At 37.6% G+C, this 14,707-nt stretch overlaps 1 protein-coding gene across 1 annotated transcript; it reads right to left on the reverse strand.

Annotated features, from left to right (window-relative positions):
* Nucleotides 1–3,850: 3,850 nt before the first annotated feature.
* Nucleotides 3,851–14,299, reverse strand: LOC6602527 (mucin-5AC). The gene is made up of 4 exons (XM_026991001.1): nucleotides 14,102–14,299; nucleotides 13,532–13,752; nucleotides 12,483–12,536; nucleotides 3,851–9,515 (listed from the first exon to the last, which is right to left on the reverse strand). Exons 1-4 carry the CDS (start codon nucleotides 14,281–14,283, stop codon nucleotides 4,990–4,992), a joined length of 4,983 nt encoding a protein of 1,660 aa, XP_026846802.1. The 5' UTR covers nucleotides 14,284–14,299; the 3' UTR covers nucleotides 3,851–4,989.
* Nucleotides 14,300–14,707: the final 408 nt, after the last annotated feature.

Raw genomic sequence — 14,707 nt, forward strand, 5'->3', positions numbered from 1 at the left:
GCTGCTTTGACCAATTGCCAAATTCGATAGGTTCTGATTTCGTTGTTTAAATTTATTGTCACTTGAATCCGTACTGGAGTGTTTATCTTGTACAAGAACTACTCTATTAATTTGGGGGGATACTCTTACATCTACTTTAGCTTCATTAACCGGTATCTTGATTAAAGGCATTGACAAGTGAACAATGCGTCCCCTAATGGCAGCAGCATGCGGAAAATGTTCAACTTCTTTTTTAAATGTAAGTGGAGGTGCATGCATATTGACTGTGTGACTAAGCATCTCCTTTTTTAGATTAACTTGATGAAGTGCCGAATATGTAGAAGCAGATAATGGCGATCTGTATGTCCCAGTCGGGTTTAATGGGTATACCAGAGAATGCGGAATTGGAGAATAATGATAGGTGTTTGATAAAGCCAAATAACTAGTAATGGCAGGCAGTCTAGTACTAAATATTTCTGGTATTCGCATTATCTCTAATATTTCATTACTGTTCAGCTCCGAATTCAAGCTGGCGATTTTTTCTGAAGCATAATAATTATCACTCGGATACTTGTTCTGCTCAATAGGTAGCGGGTACTTAATTCGACTTTGCGTTAGTCGTGATTGGGCAAGCAATGGGGTCGGATACAGCAGATACTGCAAATTGTTTTCAAATTTACTCATTTGTTGGTTATATATAGGCGGAGGCGGCTTTAATATGCTTCCATACCCGTCAAGAGTTCCCCGATTCAAGTTAACGGAATCTAGGCGATCTTGATTAGTCTTAGGGGGATGTAAAAATGGAATACTGGGGTATAATGTATTCGAACGGATTAATTGGCGATAAAACTTAGGCACTAATAAGTTGTTTCTCACTTCGAGTAAGTTGTGTCGCATAGCAGTATCCCCTAAAGAAACCTTCGTACTAGGTCTGCCAACTATAACATCAGCGTTGGCTGTTATAACCTCTCCCGGACGTATAGGGATACCCGTTCTAAGCAAAGAGCTTCCATAAGCTTCCTTCGTATCTTCTGCGCGTCGTGGAAACGAAATATTGTTCACGGTTTGTTGGTTTAAATGGTGTTTAGGTATAATTTTAATCTTCGCTTTACTGACCGTATTAATATCAACGGACACGTCCATATTCCCGTTGCCATCATAAGAATATCCGCTTGTTAAGTAATCTTTCTCAGTTTCTTGCAGGGGTATATACATTGGTCCCTCGACAGTTCTAGTTATAATCTGATTTCCATTCGTTGTTTCTACATCATTTTTAAGATTTCCTTGATTATAAGACTGCCTGCTTTGATCGGCGCTATGCTTATTTGCAATATTTTTCTTAATTAAGTCGGCCATAACATTTAGCATTGGCCCAAATCTTTCTAAAGTCAAAGGTCCAATAATTTGCGATACAGTTTGCATTAATGGATTGGTTTTTATATATGTTTCTGGATATACATCAACATTTTCTGTTTCCGATAAACTAAGATCTTCTTCAACTTGAGGATACATCTGGATGTTTTCCGTTGATTTGACGGAGGTTTTATTATTTATGGAAGATTTTTTTGTTGCGATAACTTTAAGTTTTTGACCATGGTTAATTTTCTCTATGCTGATCGGTGAATTATTAATATCATTTACTAAGCTCAGTTTCGATTGAATGTCTTCTAAAATAGATTTCTGACTTGTGTGCAATTTGGTCAGGGTTTCCACAGCGGTTATTTGCATGGTTTGGCCATCTAGCAAAGTAGCCATCGTCACAATAGCATTGCGATCATTTTTTCCCTTTTTCCGCATGAGTTCTGTGCTAAACATGGAGACTAATTCTGGCTTAAGCAACGAACTAGCCACTGTGTTTGTGACGATATTTTTTATTACTTGAGTATGAAGCTTGGCATTGACATACTCGTGCTTAGTGTGTAATGTGGGATCATTGTCATACACCGTCATGGGTATCGGATCTTGCAAACTAGTTCTAGTTATACTGTTATTTAACAAAGTGGTATAAAAAGTTAACGTAGTTAAGAAAGTTTTTGTGGCGTATATGTGTACAGCGCTCTGTTCTTCTTTCCATATCAATGCAGTGGGAAGATCAGTGTTTAGGACTCCGTTAAGAAACAACCCAGTTTTTTTATAATTATTCATCTTTGTTTTAGGAAATGTCAGCGAGATGGGTGTTGGCAGAGACTCTGTAATATCTACCTGAGTAAGAACATTTTCATTAGTCATCTTTTTCAGGTCATCTTTCACTCTTTTCGTTAAGAAGACTTTACTGTTATAAGTGTTTGTATATTCCTTTGATGGATGCAGAATAACAATATGTTTATGTGCTCCACTGATTGTATTTATATAGGTAGTCTTAGGTGTGATAACTATAGGTATCTGTTGTGTCTTATCCTTTGGAAGAGTATTCACAAAATGAAAAGGGGTTGGTAATATTCCCACAACTAACTCGGTCGTCTAACACGATTAGGAAAGTATACATATATATATATATATATATATATAAATTATTTATTTACTTAATTCAAATAACTCAAATACTTACTTTTGAGAAAGTTAAATCTTTTACCAATAGGGCGCTGTCAAGTAAGTAGTTTCGCTCTTCTGTATGGCTATTTGATATAACCGTTTTTTTTTTTTCCACACTGGTGCTTCCATTCTCAACATAAGTCGTGCGATATGTGTAGGTAGTGAGGCATATTTTTGTAATGATTTGATTATCATTGATCGGCATAGTAAATTTCTCCTATCGCATAAAAATATTTTAGTATGATTGATATGTTAAATGATAATTGATGATTGTTTGTTACCATACCTGTTTTTCTAAGGGTATCGTCAAAATCATTTGGTTTTTTAGTGTACTCGGAGCAAGAGTAAGAGGCTTATGATTAGAATGCGATGCAGGTATCGTACGGCTTCGAATATTTGATAATATCTGCGATGTTATCCCTTCTTGTTCTACATACTTTCCTTTTTCACTTGCAATTATCAATTCAACTCCATTTGACATTATGTGAGTGGCCAGATTATATCTCGCCTCGTCTAATGTCTTCTCCGATACAGAGCCATCTAATATGTCGACTCGATTTTCATAGCTTAATATGTTCCTAGCCTCAAACGTTTCAGAGCTGATGTATTCTTTAAATTGCGTAAAGTTATTTTTATCATTGTTTCCTGCATATATTCCAAAACATGTTTAATTAGAAGCATTTATTTTGGAAGATTACGTGTCCGTATTTGTACATATTTACATATGTATATTTATAAAATTACAATAAGCAGTTAAACATCAAAGTTTCCCTTGCAGATGCCAAGAATTGCATCTATATTTGTATTTATTTATGCACTCGTAATAGAAATAAAATTTGGGTACAGCACCAAAATATATCTCCAAAAATTGGATAAGACCTATTTTCCGCTAAGTGGCTACATAAAGCCTATAAAAAAACTATATAAACCATATAAAATGTAGGGTGACGAAAATATCAGTTTCAGGTAAATATAAGTACATGAAGAGGTATTTGTTAGTTCATTTATCTTTATTAAGTCAAAATAGTTTTATTTGCAAAAAACTGTATAAATACTTGAAAAATAACACTAGCTAGTATGGAAATTTATTTTCATGGATTATTACAAATGTATGTAATAATGTCTATAAATGTATATGTATATATGTACATTTTTATAAAGTAATATTAATAGACCCATTATAGATAATCTGATATAAATGTACGTAAACTTATATTTAGACATACTATTATACTCATATGTACAGTAAACATAATTTATTACTAAATTAAAAGTATGAAATTTATTCATATAATGTAAATATTTATACTTATTTTATTTATATTTATTTCATTTACATTTCTATACAACATAATTTTGTGATAATTAGCAAAAGCTACCTCATATCGTTATGGTTTATCAAATTCAGAAATTTTAATTTAAATTAACAATCTTCAAAAGGGGTAATTTTTTATTTAGTTTCCCTGTCATTAACTCCAGAACAGGAGACACCAAATCCAAAGTAAATCCTCAGGAAGAAGCCCTGTTGTGTAAATTAAAGTGGCTCTTGAAATATTAACAAATCTTTTTTTCCTTAGGATTGAACTTCGTATTTTTTATTTCATTTTAATCGTAAGTCTAGACACAAAAAATTACAAAAATAACAAAAGACAAATTTAATAAAGTATGTACATTTGCTTATATACGAGTGTGTAGCCAATAAATGTTATATTGTGGGCATAACTGAAAAATTAGTAGGTCGGCTGGATGAGATTGTCAGTGTGATATCGAAGGTTTTGGTAGTAACTTGTGTAAATGTAGAGTGCGTCTGTACTTCGTGTTGGTTGTTTTGTACGCGATCAACGACGTATGTAAAAGTGCGTGTAATTACTTCCGTTCTTGTTGTGGTAATAGTCGATAGATCATACACGTCCTTGGGGTTCTTTCTTTCTGGATGAGCTAATAGAATTGGCTGGACCTGGTCATAATTTTTGTCTTGATTTCCCAGTGATTTATACCCTATATGTTTGGTAAAAATATTTTCTTTCTGCGATTTTCCCTTCCTAACGGAAGTCAGTGAAACATCCCCTAGAACAATTTGGGGATTGCCTGTTTTTTCAAAGGCAAATGTTTGTTTATCTGGTATTCTACGCTTCAATATTACAACCCGAAAATTCTTTGGAAAAATAGTCGGGGATGTATACGACTGTGGAAGAGGACTGCCTTTTGCATTTGTTGTTTTATTGACTAGTGATTGCAATTCTTCCAACGGTTTACGGCGAACAAGTACCTTTCGTAAGTAGCGATTAGTCACATTTTTAAATGTATCAGAATTAATGATGGATAAGCTGGTATGAGTTTCACGTCTTGTTCTATGATTGTTCATTTTTATGCCATCTAAGGAAATGGAAATGGAAGGAAGTTTCTGGGGATGAACTATTACAGAATATAGGTTTCTGACCTGCAACTGTAGCGGGGACTGTAGCTCAGTGAGGTCCTTTACGCTAAAAAATTAAAATTACTTTTATCAATCGCCACAGAATCTGTTTTCGAGGCCAGAATCATCGATTGACTGGAAGACTTAGAGTACCAAAGGTCTACGTCACCTACAATGCTCTCTAATGATGCAGTTCGACCCTTTACATTGTCACCGAAAACCTCTGTTGAGCCAACCCCATGATATATATCAAAAAATGTGTCAAGAGTGTTTTTATCGAGCTGAGGGTGATCTTGTTTTGGTGATATAAATAATATGACATTTCGACTCTCTTCGGTGTCGTACATATCATTAACTTCCTTCTCTCCCAAAGTTACCGTTTGTCGTATTTGTGAATGAGCTTGTCTCTTTTGCAAGGCAGCCGAATGATCGTAGCCATTCTGCACGGTTGACAACACAGTGCTAAATTCCCCGGGCCTACGGCCCGATACGTAGAGTGTCACGACGCTAGTGTCCTCCAGCGGATTATCCAATTTCTGTTGCTTACTTCGTTTGTGTCCCTTGCTCGTCTTTCGGGACTTCTTGCGATTGATTTTCGTAGTCTGCATTTCACTGTTAATTGGCACAATCTCATCGTCAATATCATCAACTTGTGTTGCTGTCCGGGCAGCGTCGTCCAAATCCTGCAGGTTCTCACTCAAAAGTAATTGTGGGGATTGAGTATGGGATAAGCCCTGAGGCACCGAAAATGGCTCTTGCTGTTGCTGAAGAAGCAACTGCTGCAACAATAAACTGTTTACCTGCGCTGCAGGTCCATGTGACTTTACATTTTGAGGAATTATAGGTGTGTTCACTATAGTATCTACACTGTATTCCGTAGCTGTTATAGTTTGTGCGGTAGTATCGTAGACAGTAGTCAAAATCTTTTTCCCCTGAAATGTCAGTGGGAGTATAGTAGACTTTCCATCGAAGATGGTAGTTACATATGTGGAGGTGTGAGTGCGGTACTCGGTGACTGGCTCAACTGATGTGGACACTATAGCTGATATCGCACTTTGTTGCTGTCCAAGCGCACCAATTAAAGGATTGGCCGGCAAATTAAGATTGCCCAAAAGCAACTGAGAAAGCAATATATTCGCGAGTGGAGCGTTAGCAGATATTTGAGGTTGTACTGTCGATACAAGATGCTCTACAGAGTACACGGTAGACGGAAGTATGTGGGAGAAGGATGTCTTTCGCCCGCGGATAGTGGTAGGTGTAAAAGTTACTGTTGTTGTTAGAGAGTCATGCAACAGATATCTCGTTAGCTCTGTAACTCCTGCATTGTTAATACTGGATTCTTCTCGCGTAAGATATTTCGAAGTTTGGCCGTTCGTTCCCAAAATCTCCGTGTATTGATTTGGTCCGAGCACCTCGGTGCTGGTCTTCGCAGTCACTATATTCTTATATTCTGTTATTTGGCCATTTATAACAGGCACCGTGACCTCGGCTGGTATAAGATGAGTAACCGTGATAGTTTGACTACCCATTTCTATTATCTGCAAATCTGGAACATATTCATTTCTATTTCGACCACGCACAGACCCTCTTCCTCTATTTAAACCATTTGAGTTTCCATTTCTGGATCGAGACGTACCTACTAACCGCCCGTTGTCAGCATTATTGTTTACATTAGGACCACTGTAGCTCTTTAGTCTACGACTGGTGCCAGTTCCAGTACCTATAGTGCGTCTTATAGAAGGACTTCCGGTTGATGGTTGACGTCGAAAATTTGATGGTGTGCCTGAACGTTTAGCGCCATTTAAAGTTGCATCTTTCTCTCTTAGGGTAAACTGGGTTCGCGGCGTAGTTGGCCTTGTTGGACGAATAGTTCGATGATTTGCCACAGCGCTGGAACTTGGCTGTGATTTCTGACTATGTGCCTGTTGGCCACGTGGTGAAGGAAACCTAGACCCGAATCGAGAATTGGTTTTAACGCGAGAACTCGCTGTGGTTTCATTTAAATCGTCAGTATTTGAAATGCTTGGGTCTTCCAGTGGAGACATCGTTGATAAGTTTGGTCGCCGAAATCTAAATCGGCTCCTATTAAAAGCATCTGCTTGCCGTCGCACCCGGGAAAGACTTTTACCTTTTTGCGATTTAGAATTCGACCGTCTGCTACGATTGACTTCGTCTAATACGTCATCTTCCCCATCATCATCGGCATCATCGTCATCATCATATTCGGAAATATTTTCGGATTCATTTTCGTTTTTCTTTATTTCTTTCTGATTTTCATCTCTTTGCTGCGTCTGGAAAAGCCCACGGGGCGGAAAGAGACTATTTTGTGGCCTGGAACGTGCCTGAAGGCTAGAAATTGTTGGCCTCTGAAAACTGCGAGTTCGGGGCTTAGCAGTCGTTGTGGTGGTAGTGGTAGTAGATGTTGTCTTTGCTCGGGCTGACAATGGGTTTCTTCTAAGTGAAATGACAGCAGAGCTGTTGACACTCGAACGTGGCACAGGTGCAAACCCGCTTGGCCTATTAATCGGTCGTCGGAGTCGCAACAATGGGTTCTGATTGCGTCTTGTGCTTTCTTCTTCGTCACTAATCTGTACCAATTCGTCAGTGGAGTTGTCATCTTCAACACTGCTATCTGAACTAAATTCTTTTGATACTGTTTTTGTTGTCGTCCGCTCATTCGCTGATGATCCAGAGACAGTTGGCTTAACGCGAAATTTTGAATTTCCAACCAATATTCCGGAAGCACGAAAACCTGGGCTGTTAGATGGACGATACGAAGCATTTATATTTTGTTTTCTGCTAGTTACAGTTTGTGTCGGACGTGAAGAAGATGCAAATCGATTTCTGGGGGGTACGAATGCAGCATTTGACTGGGGGCTGACGCCCAGTTCGTTTAGTACAGAGCTACTCGATGACTTTATCGGCCGGCCAAAAGTGCGTCGGGACGACTGTGGGAATCCCAATTCATTTTGATTTATTGGTGCGTTTGAAATAACGCCTCGTCTTGATGAGCTATATCTGCCGGATGTTTTTAGGGCAGGAGTTGCCGTAATGGTTGGTGTTATATCTGACCTTGTTATAATAGTAGCACTACTTGGACTTAATGTTTTTTGTTTTGGAGCGAAATTAGGCCTATTTCGTGAAGCAAATGGTCTTATCACGGGGGCAAATGTGCGCTTTGATGTTTGAGATGGGTCCAAAGCTTTCGAGCCATTTTCATCATCGATATCTCCTGTTGTAGTTGGTTCGTCTTCTTGCTCGATATTAGAATCCGCGTTGACATGCAAATTTCCTGTTTGTGATGGCATAGCCGATACTATGACAGACGTTGGCAACAGCGCTGCATCTTCAGTTTTTTTCTCAAAGAGAAAGCTAGACGTACTTTCAATAATCTGCGCGTATCGATTATCTATTACAGTTCCAATGACCTTAGACTGGTATAAAGTAGTTGTACCGTTTCCGATTCGTGTACCTTCAATAAGCCGTACCAGACCAGTCTTGAACGGCTTAGAGCTAGATAAGCTATCATCGTTTAATATCATTATAGCTAAACTAGACTTTTTCATTTCATCAACGTGCAAGCTTGATGTACTACTTGTTATTTCTATTTCAATTCCCTCGCTGTCAATCGCTGATGCCACTTCAGTTGTAAAATACAATGTACTTACTTCGTCCGCATCAACAATATGTTTATAGTCAAACAAAACCAATGCAGATCTACTGTTTATTATATTATTTAGACTTGTTGTCAAGAGTTCGCTTGGCTGGGCTATCGCTGGTGTTTTCGATATTGTTTCTGCCGTCGATGTTGTAACATCCGTCGGTGTCACCACGTTAGTCACTGTTTCAAAACGTGATTTTGTAATTGTCTCATTAACTTCATATGATGTGGTATAGTACGTATATGTGGTGTAATAAGTGGTTAAGTCAGATCGTAAGCTCGTATTAGTCATCCCGGAAGTGACAATACTTTCCGTATCTGTATCCGTTATGCGAAGATGCTGGTTACCATCGTCGCTCGGATCTAGGGAGCTATAAGAATTAGCTGCCGTCCGTAATGTTTCGTCCTCAGGAATCGACGCATGATTTGTCGGTTCAATTACATTTGATAATGTTTCTTCTCTGCTTAGTGTAGTAATCTCACCATCTTTAGCTAGCTTAGTCCAGTAGGTAAATGTCGTAAAATAGGTAACAGGGAAGGTTGCTTCCTCTGCGCCAAACATTTTTGTAGGTTTTAGCGTTTCAGTTGCAACGTTAGTAACTGTTTCAAGGCGACTGATAACGTTTATTACATCACCGACATACATAGTTGTGTAGAAGGTAAACGTCGTAAAGCTTGTTTGAAGAAGCAGAGTAGCTGATGGTATTATCTCATCGGTGTTACTTTCCGAACTCACTTGGTCGTCCACCGGATCTTTTTGGTTTAAAATGACTTGCTGGTTTCCATTAACGCTAATTGACCGCACATCCATGACTAAGGTCACATGTTCTTCCTTTTCGACTCGATCTTCTGCTGGTTTAAATTTAACCTGACTTGACGCTTGCAAGTTTTGGGCAGCGTTTTTTGTATCTAAGTAAGTTGGAGTATCTGTAAGGTAATTATTTAACGAATTTTTGGTTATATAATTTGTCACGACCTCAGTTCGAGACATTATATCAGTGTCATTATCGGCGAATATCGATGTATAATAAGTGTAGGTAGTGAATAATGTGTTTGTATACTTAGAGTCATTAAGATATTCAGTTTGTTGTTTATTCTTACTTTCATCAACTACGCTTTTTTCTTCCCTTTCTGTCTGTAATAAGCTTACAATCTCTTGCGGAATTGTATACTTGGAAGCCAAAGCTGAAGCTTTACTTTCCGTTTGTTGAGACATACTTGCAGTATCCAATCCAAACCCTCCAAACGTAGCGATAGTATCTGTTGGTTTTGTTATGGTATCTACTTCTGTACCAGCTGTAGAGGAAATAAGATTGGTGACAATCTCCGTATGGCTTGATACAGTAGTAGAAGTGCCTTGAAAGAAAGTCGTCAGGTATGTATAGGTTGTGTACAGAGTCTTATAAATTAAATCAACCTCATTAGAACCATTATCAGTATCGTAATCATCATCTTCACTGTCATATTCATTATCAGTCGTTACATCGAAGTCCACCGTTTCATGGACTGTGGATTCCTCTATCTTGTTTGATAACTCTGTAGATATTAATTCTGTGGCTGCATCTTCACTAACTACGCTCAAAAATTCTATTTCGGGCTTTTCCAGCTGCTGTACCTGTGTGGCCTGTATGCAATAGTATTTGGTAGTCTGGACAATATCGTATGCGGAGAGTGGGTTTTCATCGCTTGATGCACTTGACGGATCTTCTTTCCCAGTATTTAGATATCCCAATGACTTTGTCAATTGTGTTAGGAACACTTGAGATGTTGTGTGATCACATGTTTCTGAGATGGTGTTGTTATTATCATTTGTTGGCAAGGGTGGTAACGGCTCAGTAAGGGGATTATCGTACAAATCTTCGGTCAAGTTTTCAGTCGCTGCCTCGGTTTTTGGAGTATTTTCTTGGTCTTCTTCAATTGATACAGTTGTTTCGTCTGCGTCTTCAGAGTTTTCAGTAATTGTTTCGTGATCAATTTGATCTGTTGATGACTGAACTGGATGTGACACGCCCGTAGGAACTACAAAGTTGGCAAAAGGATCGTCATCAATAAAAACGGTTGTTGCTCCTCCATGTACTTGAGGGCTTGATTCATCTAAAAGGGTATCATCGCTCTTTACTATGGCCGTGCTCTGTACTGTGTTTTTATGGTCAGCTATAGATTCTAATAGATCGCCAGTATTCATATGAATTATTTCTGTTGTTGTAGATTGACTTGACAAAGCCTGTACGGAAGTAAAATTGGTATCATAATTCAGATTTGGTGCTATCTTTATTTCTGGAGTCGAAAACTGATTTGAATTGTTAGTCTCATCAACTATATTTGATGAATCTGATCGGATTCTTGTCGTGTCTAATCCAAAGTTCCATTGATTTATAGCAGTGGATAAAATCGGCATTTGTTCGGAAATCATTGCATCGGAAACATTTGAAGACTCGGTTCTTAAAGTAGGCTTTCCTTTAATAGACGTAACGTGGCCATAGTTTTGACTGCTTTGAATAGTGCTCGGTGAAAAAACAATCACGCTATCACCAACTATCGTTGTGAAATCCGCAAAGCCGTAGTAGGTTACTGTTGCCAACATTCGTTTGGTCGCTGGCAGAGCTGTTGCTTTCGAAAGAGAATTTTCTATCTTTGCTCCACTTTGTTGTTGCTGTTGATAGTAAGCTTTCGGAAACCGCCCATCATCCATATTGGCTGCAGAAGACTCAGATGAATCTCTATCAGTTATTTTGACTCCTGCGATTGGCTGGAAAACACTATGTTGAAAATAATTTTTAACTGTGATGGTTGGCAAATATCCACCAGACAAAACATTCTCGGCAGAAAAGTTCTTCGCTCTGCCCTCAGCTTTTAAGTCAGATTGTAATATTGCTGTATTGCTAGATATTTGTATTAATTGCAGAGAAGAGGAAGATATATTGTCCAGATATGACTCCGCTTCCATTGTTTGCAAAACTGTGCCTCTTGCATTTTGTAAGTTCACAAAGTCTGTGTTTCCTACAAATTCACCTCGATGAACTCCTATATTATCGTCAATGTCCTGCCAGTCTGGGGCATCAGCATTAAATAGATCGTTGTGATTCTGTAGAAACGAACGGGTTTTTAAATAATCACCACCACCACCCACCCAACTTGTAACAACAGAAGGAACGACACGGTCGTTCTCATAGACAACCCTTGAACTTTTTTTTAGGTACTGGGCATAGATGCGACCGTTATTTAATGTAGTACCCACAACCTGGGTGGCGAATTCGGTTGTAATTCCATCCTGAATAAATGTTCGCGCTGTTGAAGTCAACAGTCCAACCTCTGGACGCACTGTTAAGAACCGTCCATGACTATCCCCCACTCTCCCAGCCCCATTATTCACAAAGAGCACAGTAGTAACATCTTAATGTAAAAATACATAAATATACATATATAGGTAGAGAGATTGCGTGAAAGAAATGAGTCAAAATCATTTTCAGCAAGAGTAAGAGAAAGGAGCGAGATTACCAAATATTTACATTATACGGAACATAAATATACATTTAAATTTACATTTACAGATGCAATCATTTGGTGCAGATAAGAATTGAAAGGTTAGGTAATTAGTTCATATTTCCAGAATGTACAGCCCAAAAAGATGGTGAAATCATATACATAGAAAGATATAAAGAAAAGGAATAAGAAATGTAAGTACATATTTTGTCACTAGATAAGTATGTAGATAAGTCTACGCTTATTTAAATTGTGAATTTTGTCTTATTCCAAATTGGTTTACAAACAGTAAAATCATAATTAAGAATAGGGATATTTTGTAGAGTTGATGTACTTAGGTACATATGTATGTATCCCAGTAACTTAGAGCACAGTCCTACGTTCATCCTTCTACGTACTAACAAATCTTACCATCAGCGCCCACTACCGGCAATGTTGGTGTTGGATTCACTACGTAAGGTTCATCTGAAATTATAGGTTTTCAGACTAAATTAAATCAGATAATTATTTCATTTCGTAACATATCCTATTGATGTAATCTAAACAATTTAAACGGGACCTTATTGTGTGATACATGAGATGCGAATGTATTTATGTACATATGTAGCTTTTAACAACAATATGATTATTCCCAAAAGCTCTATCAAATTGCCGCAGCGCGAACAGGTTCAAATAAAACTAAACTAGTTTTGGTTTCTTTTGTATATTTTATAAAGTCTGGCTTTAAAAAATAAATACATAATAAAAAAAAATACAAAAGATAGGCAGAAAGAAGACATCAAGTCTATTGTCTGTATATGGAATGGAGCAGTTTTCTATCTGGCTTTCAGTGAGTTAAGGCTTGGGTGTATCGAATGAGATACACATATAAATGAAAGTATGGAGAGATGTATTTAGGTTTTCATGTATTTCCATGCATACATATTTACTTGTTCATATGTATTTTACACTGCTTCAGACGGCAAAAGAAAAGAAAGTGGCAGAAAAACTGTAAATGAATGTATGTAAGCTGCAATGATGTCAAGCAGACCCATCTCCCTTTTCCACCAGTCTCCTATCTTAATTTCAAATCAACTTTCAGCAAAGCCACTCGGAGCGATGGCGATCGCCATGCACATCTGTGGTATCTACCACTATTTCGCGGGCATAAGGCCAACAGGTATTTTCGAAAGCTTTTACTGAGAGTCACATATGCAGTATGTGTGTGTGTACATTCAGCAGGCGAAGACCTGTCTGCATTTTGAGCACCATAACAACATCACATCCGTATTTACCTTTAAGAGGATGCTATTGCTATCGCATAACTAGTTTTTTTTAAGATCAGAAAAAAAAGCCAGGTCAATCTATCATCTACATACATATGTACATAAATAGCTGAGACTTTACTCGTGGTAGTTAGATTGCTGATTATCACACACAAAAAACTTTGGCTGTAGAAATTTGATTTTTGTCTGACTCACCAACAGTTTGGGCAGCTCCAAATTGTACTATAGACAAGAAAAACGTGGCTAACAAAGTTAGGCTCAGTATTTTATCTTTTGATAATATGTGAAATTTCTGAGAAATGGAATCAGGTTGCTTCGCGTACATATTGGTGCTGCAGTCAGGTTTCAATGTGTTGAAGTTATCCTCGAAGTATTTGACCATCCGTGTTATACGTGGTTGTAGCATTTTTAACTCCCTTAAAACAGAGCAGACAAGGAAATATACACTGATGAGTCTAATACATACAGATATGCATGTTTGCAACGGCACAAAGTTGATAGTTTAATCTTTATTTCGTCGCTTTATACTTATAGCATTTATATATTATATAAGCACATACACATGCATATACATACATATATGTATATATTATTATTTTCAAGTTTTTTTTTTATTTTAAAAAAAGGTTTAAAGATATTAATCGATCGTTAGAATTGTTTTTTACGGCACACTGCAAAAAATTATTGCGCTTTAGTACCGTGTACATACAAATTTGTACATATATATTTGTAACATATGTATAGGTACATATGTAAACCGCTTACTCTTTCAAGGAACACGCACGACCATTCATGCAAACGAAAGCCAGGTAACTGAATAACCCACCATAACCACTGCGCTGGCGGTTCAAATCAAACCCACGAAGAGCTTGAGCGTGGTACGATCGCATTTGCAAAGGTAGTTTGGCTAGTTTATTCGGGCCAAGCTGTAAAAATTCAACTCCCATCAGCTCCACAGCTTTTCACATGAAAGAGCTTACTGTCCGTCAACTTGGACTTACTGGCAGTCTCACCCACGGCATCATAAAAAACTGAACAGGCAGCCATGGTCTTCAATTTATTATTAATCGAATTGTTCGTAACTGTCGAAAAGTATTTCTTGTACCACGTAATGATTGACAGCTTCGTTGATACGAGACAGTCTTTAAATCTAAATAAACTTAACATTATTTAACGGATATCTGGAAAGTGTGTCCTATTTTCTAATGCAATATTTATTCGAAATAATAATTACTACACCCAGTTAAATATTGCAGAAATTCATACAAAGGAATAAATATTATCTCATCATACCAAACTTACCAACGTACATACAATAAAGCTAGTGTGTAGTTTTATATGAGAAATTCTCTTTGCCCGTAGCTCTTGTAG

This window comes from Drosophila persimilis, unplaced genomic scaffold (genome assembly GCF_003286085.1).
Source record: "Drosophila persimilis strain 14011-0111.01,24,50 unplaced genomic scaffold, DperRS2 tig00000652-arrow-arrow-pilon, whole genome shotgun sequence".
Classification (NCBI taxonomy): Eukaryota; Metazoa; Arthropoda; class Insecta; order Diptera; family Drosophilidae; genus Drosophila; species Drosophila persimilis.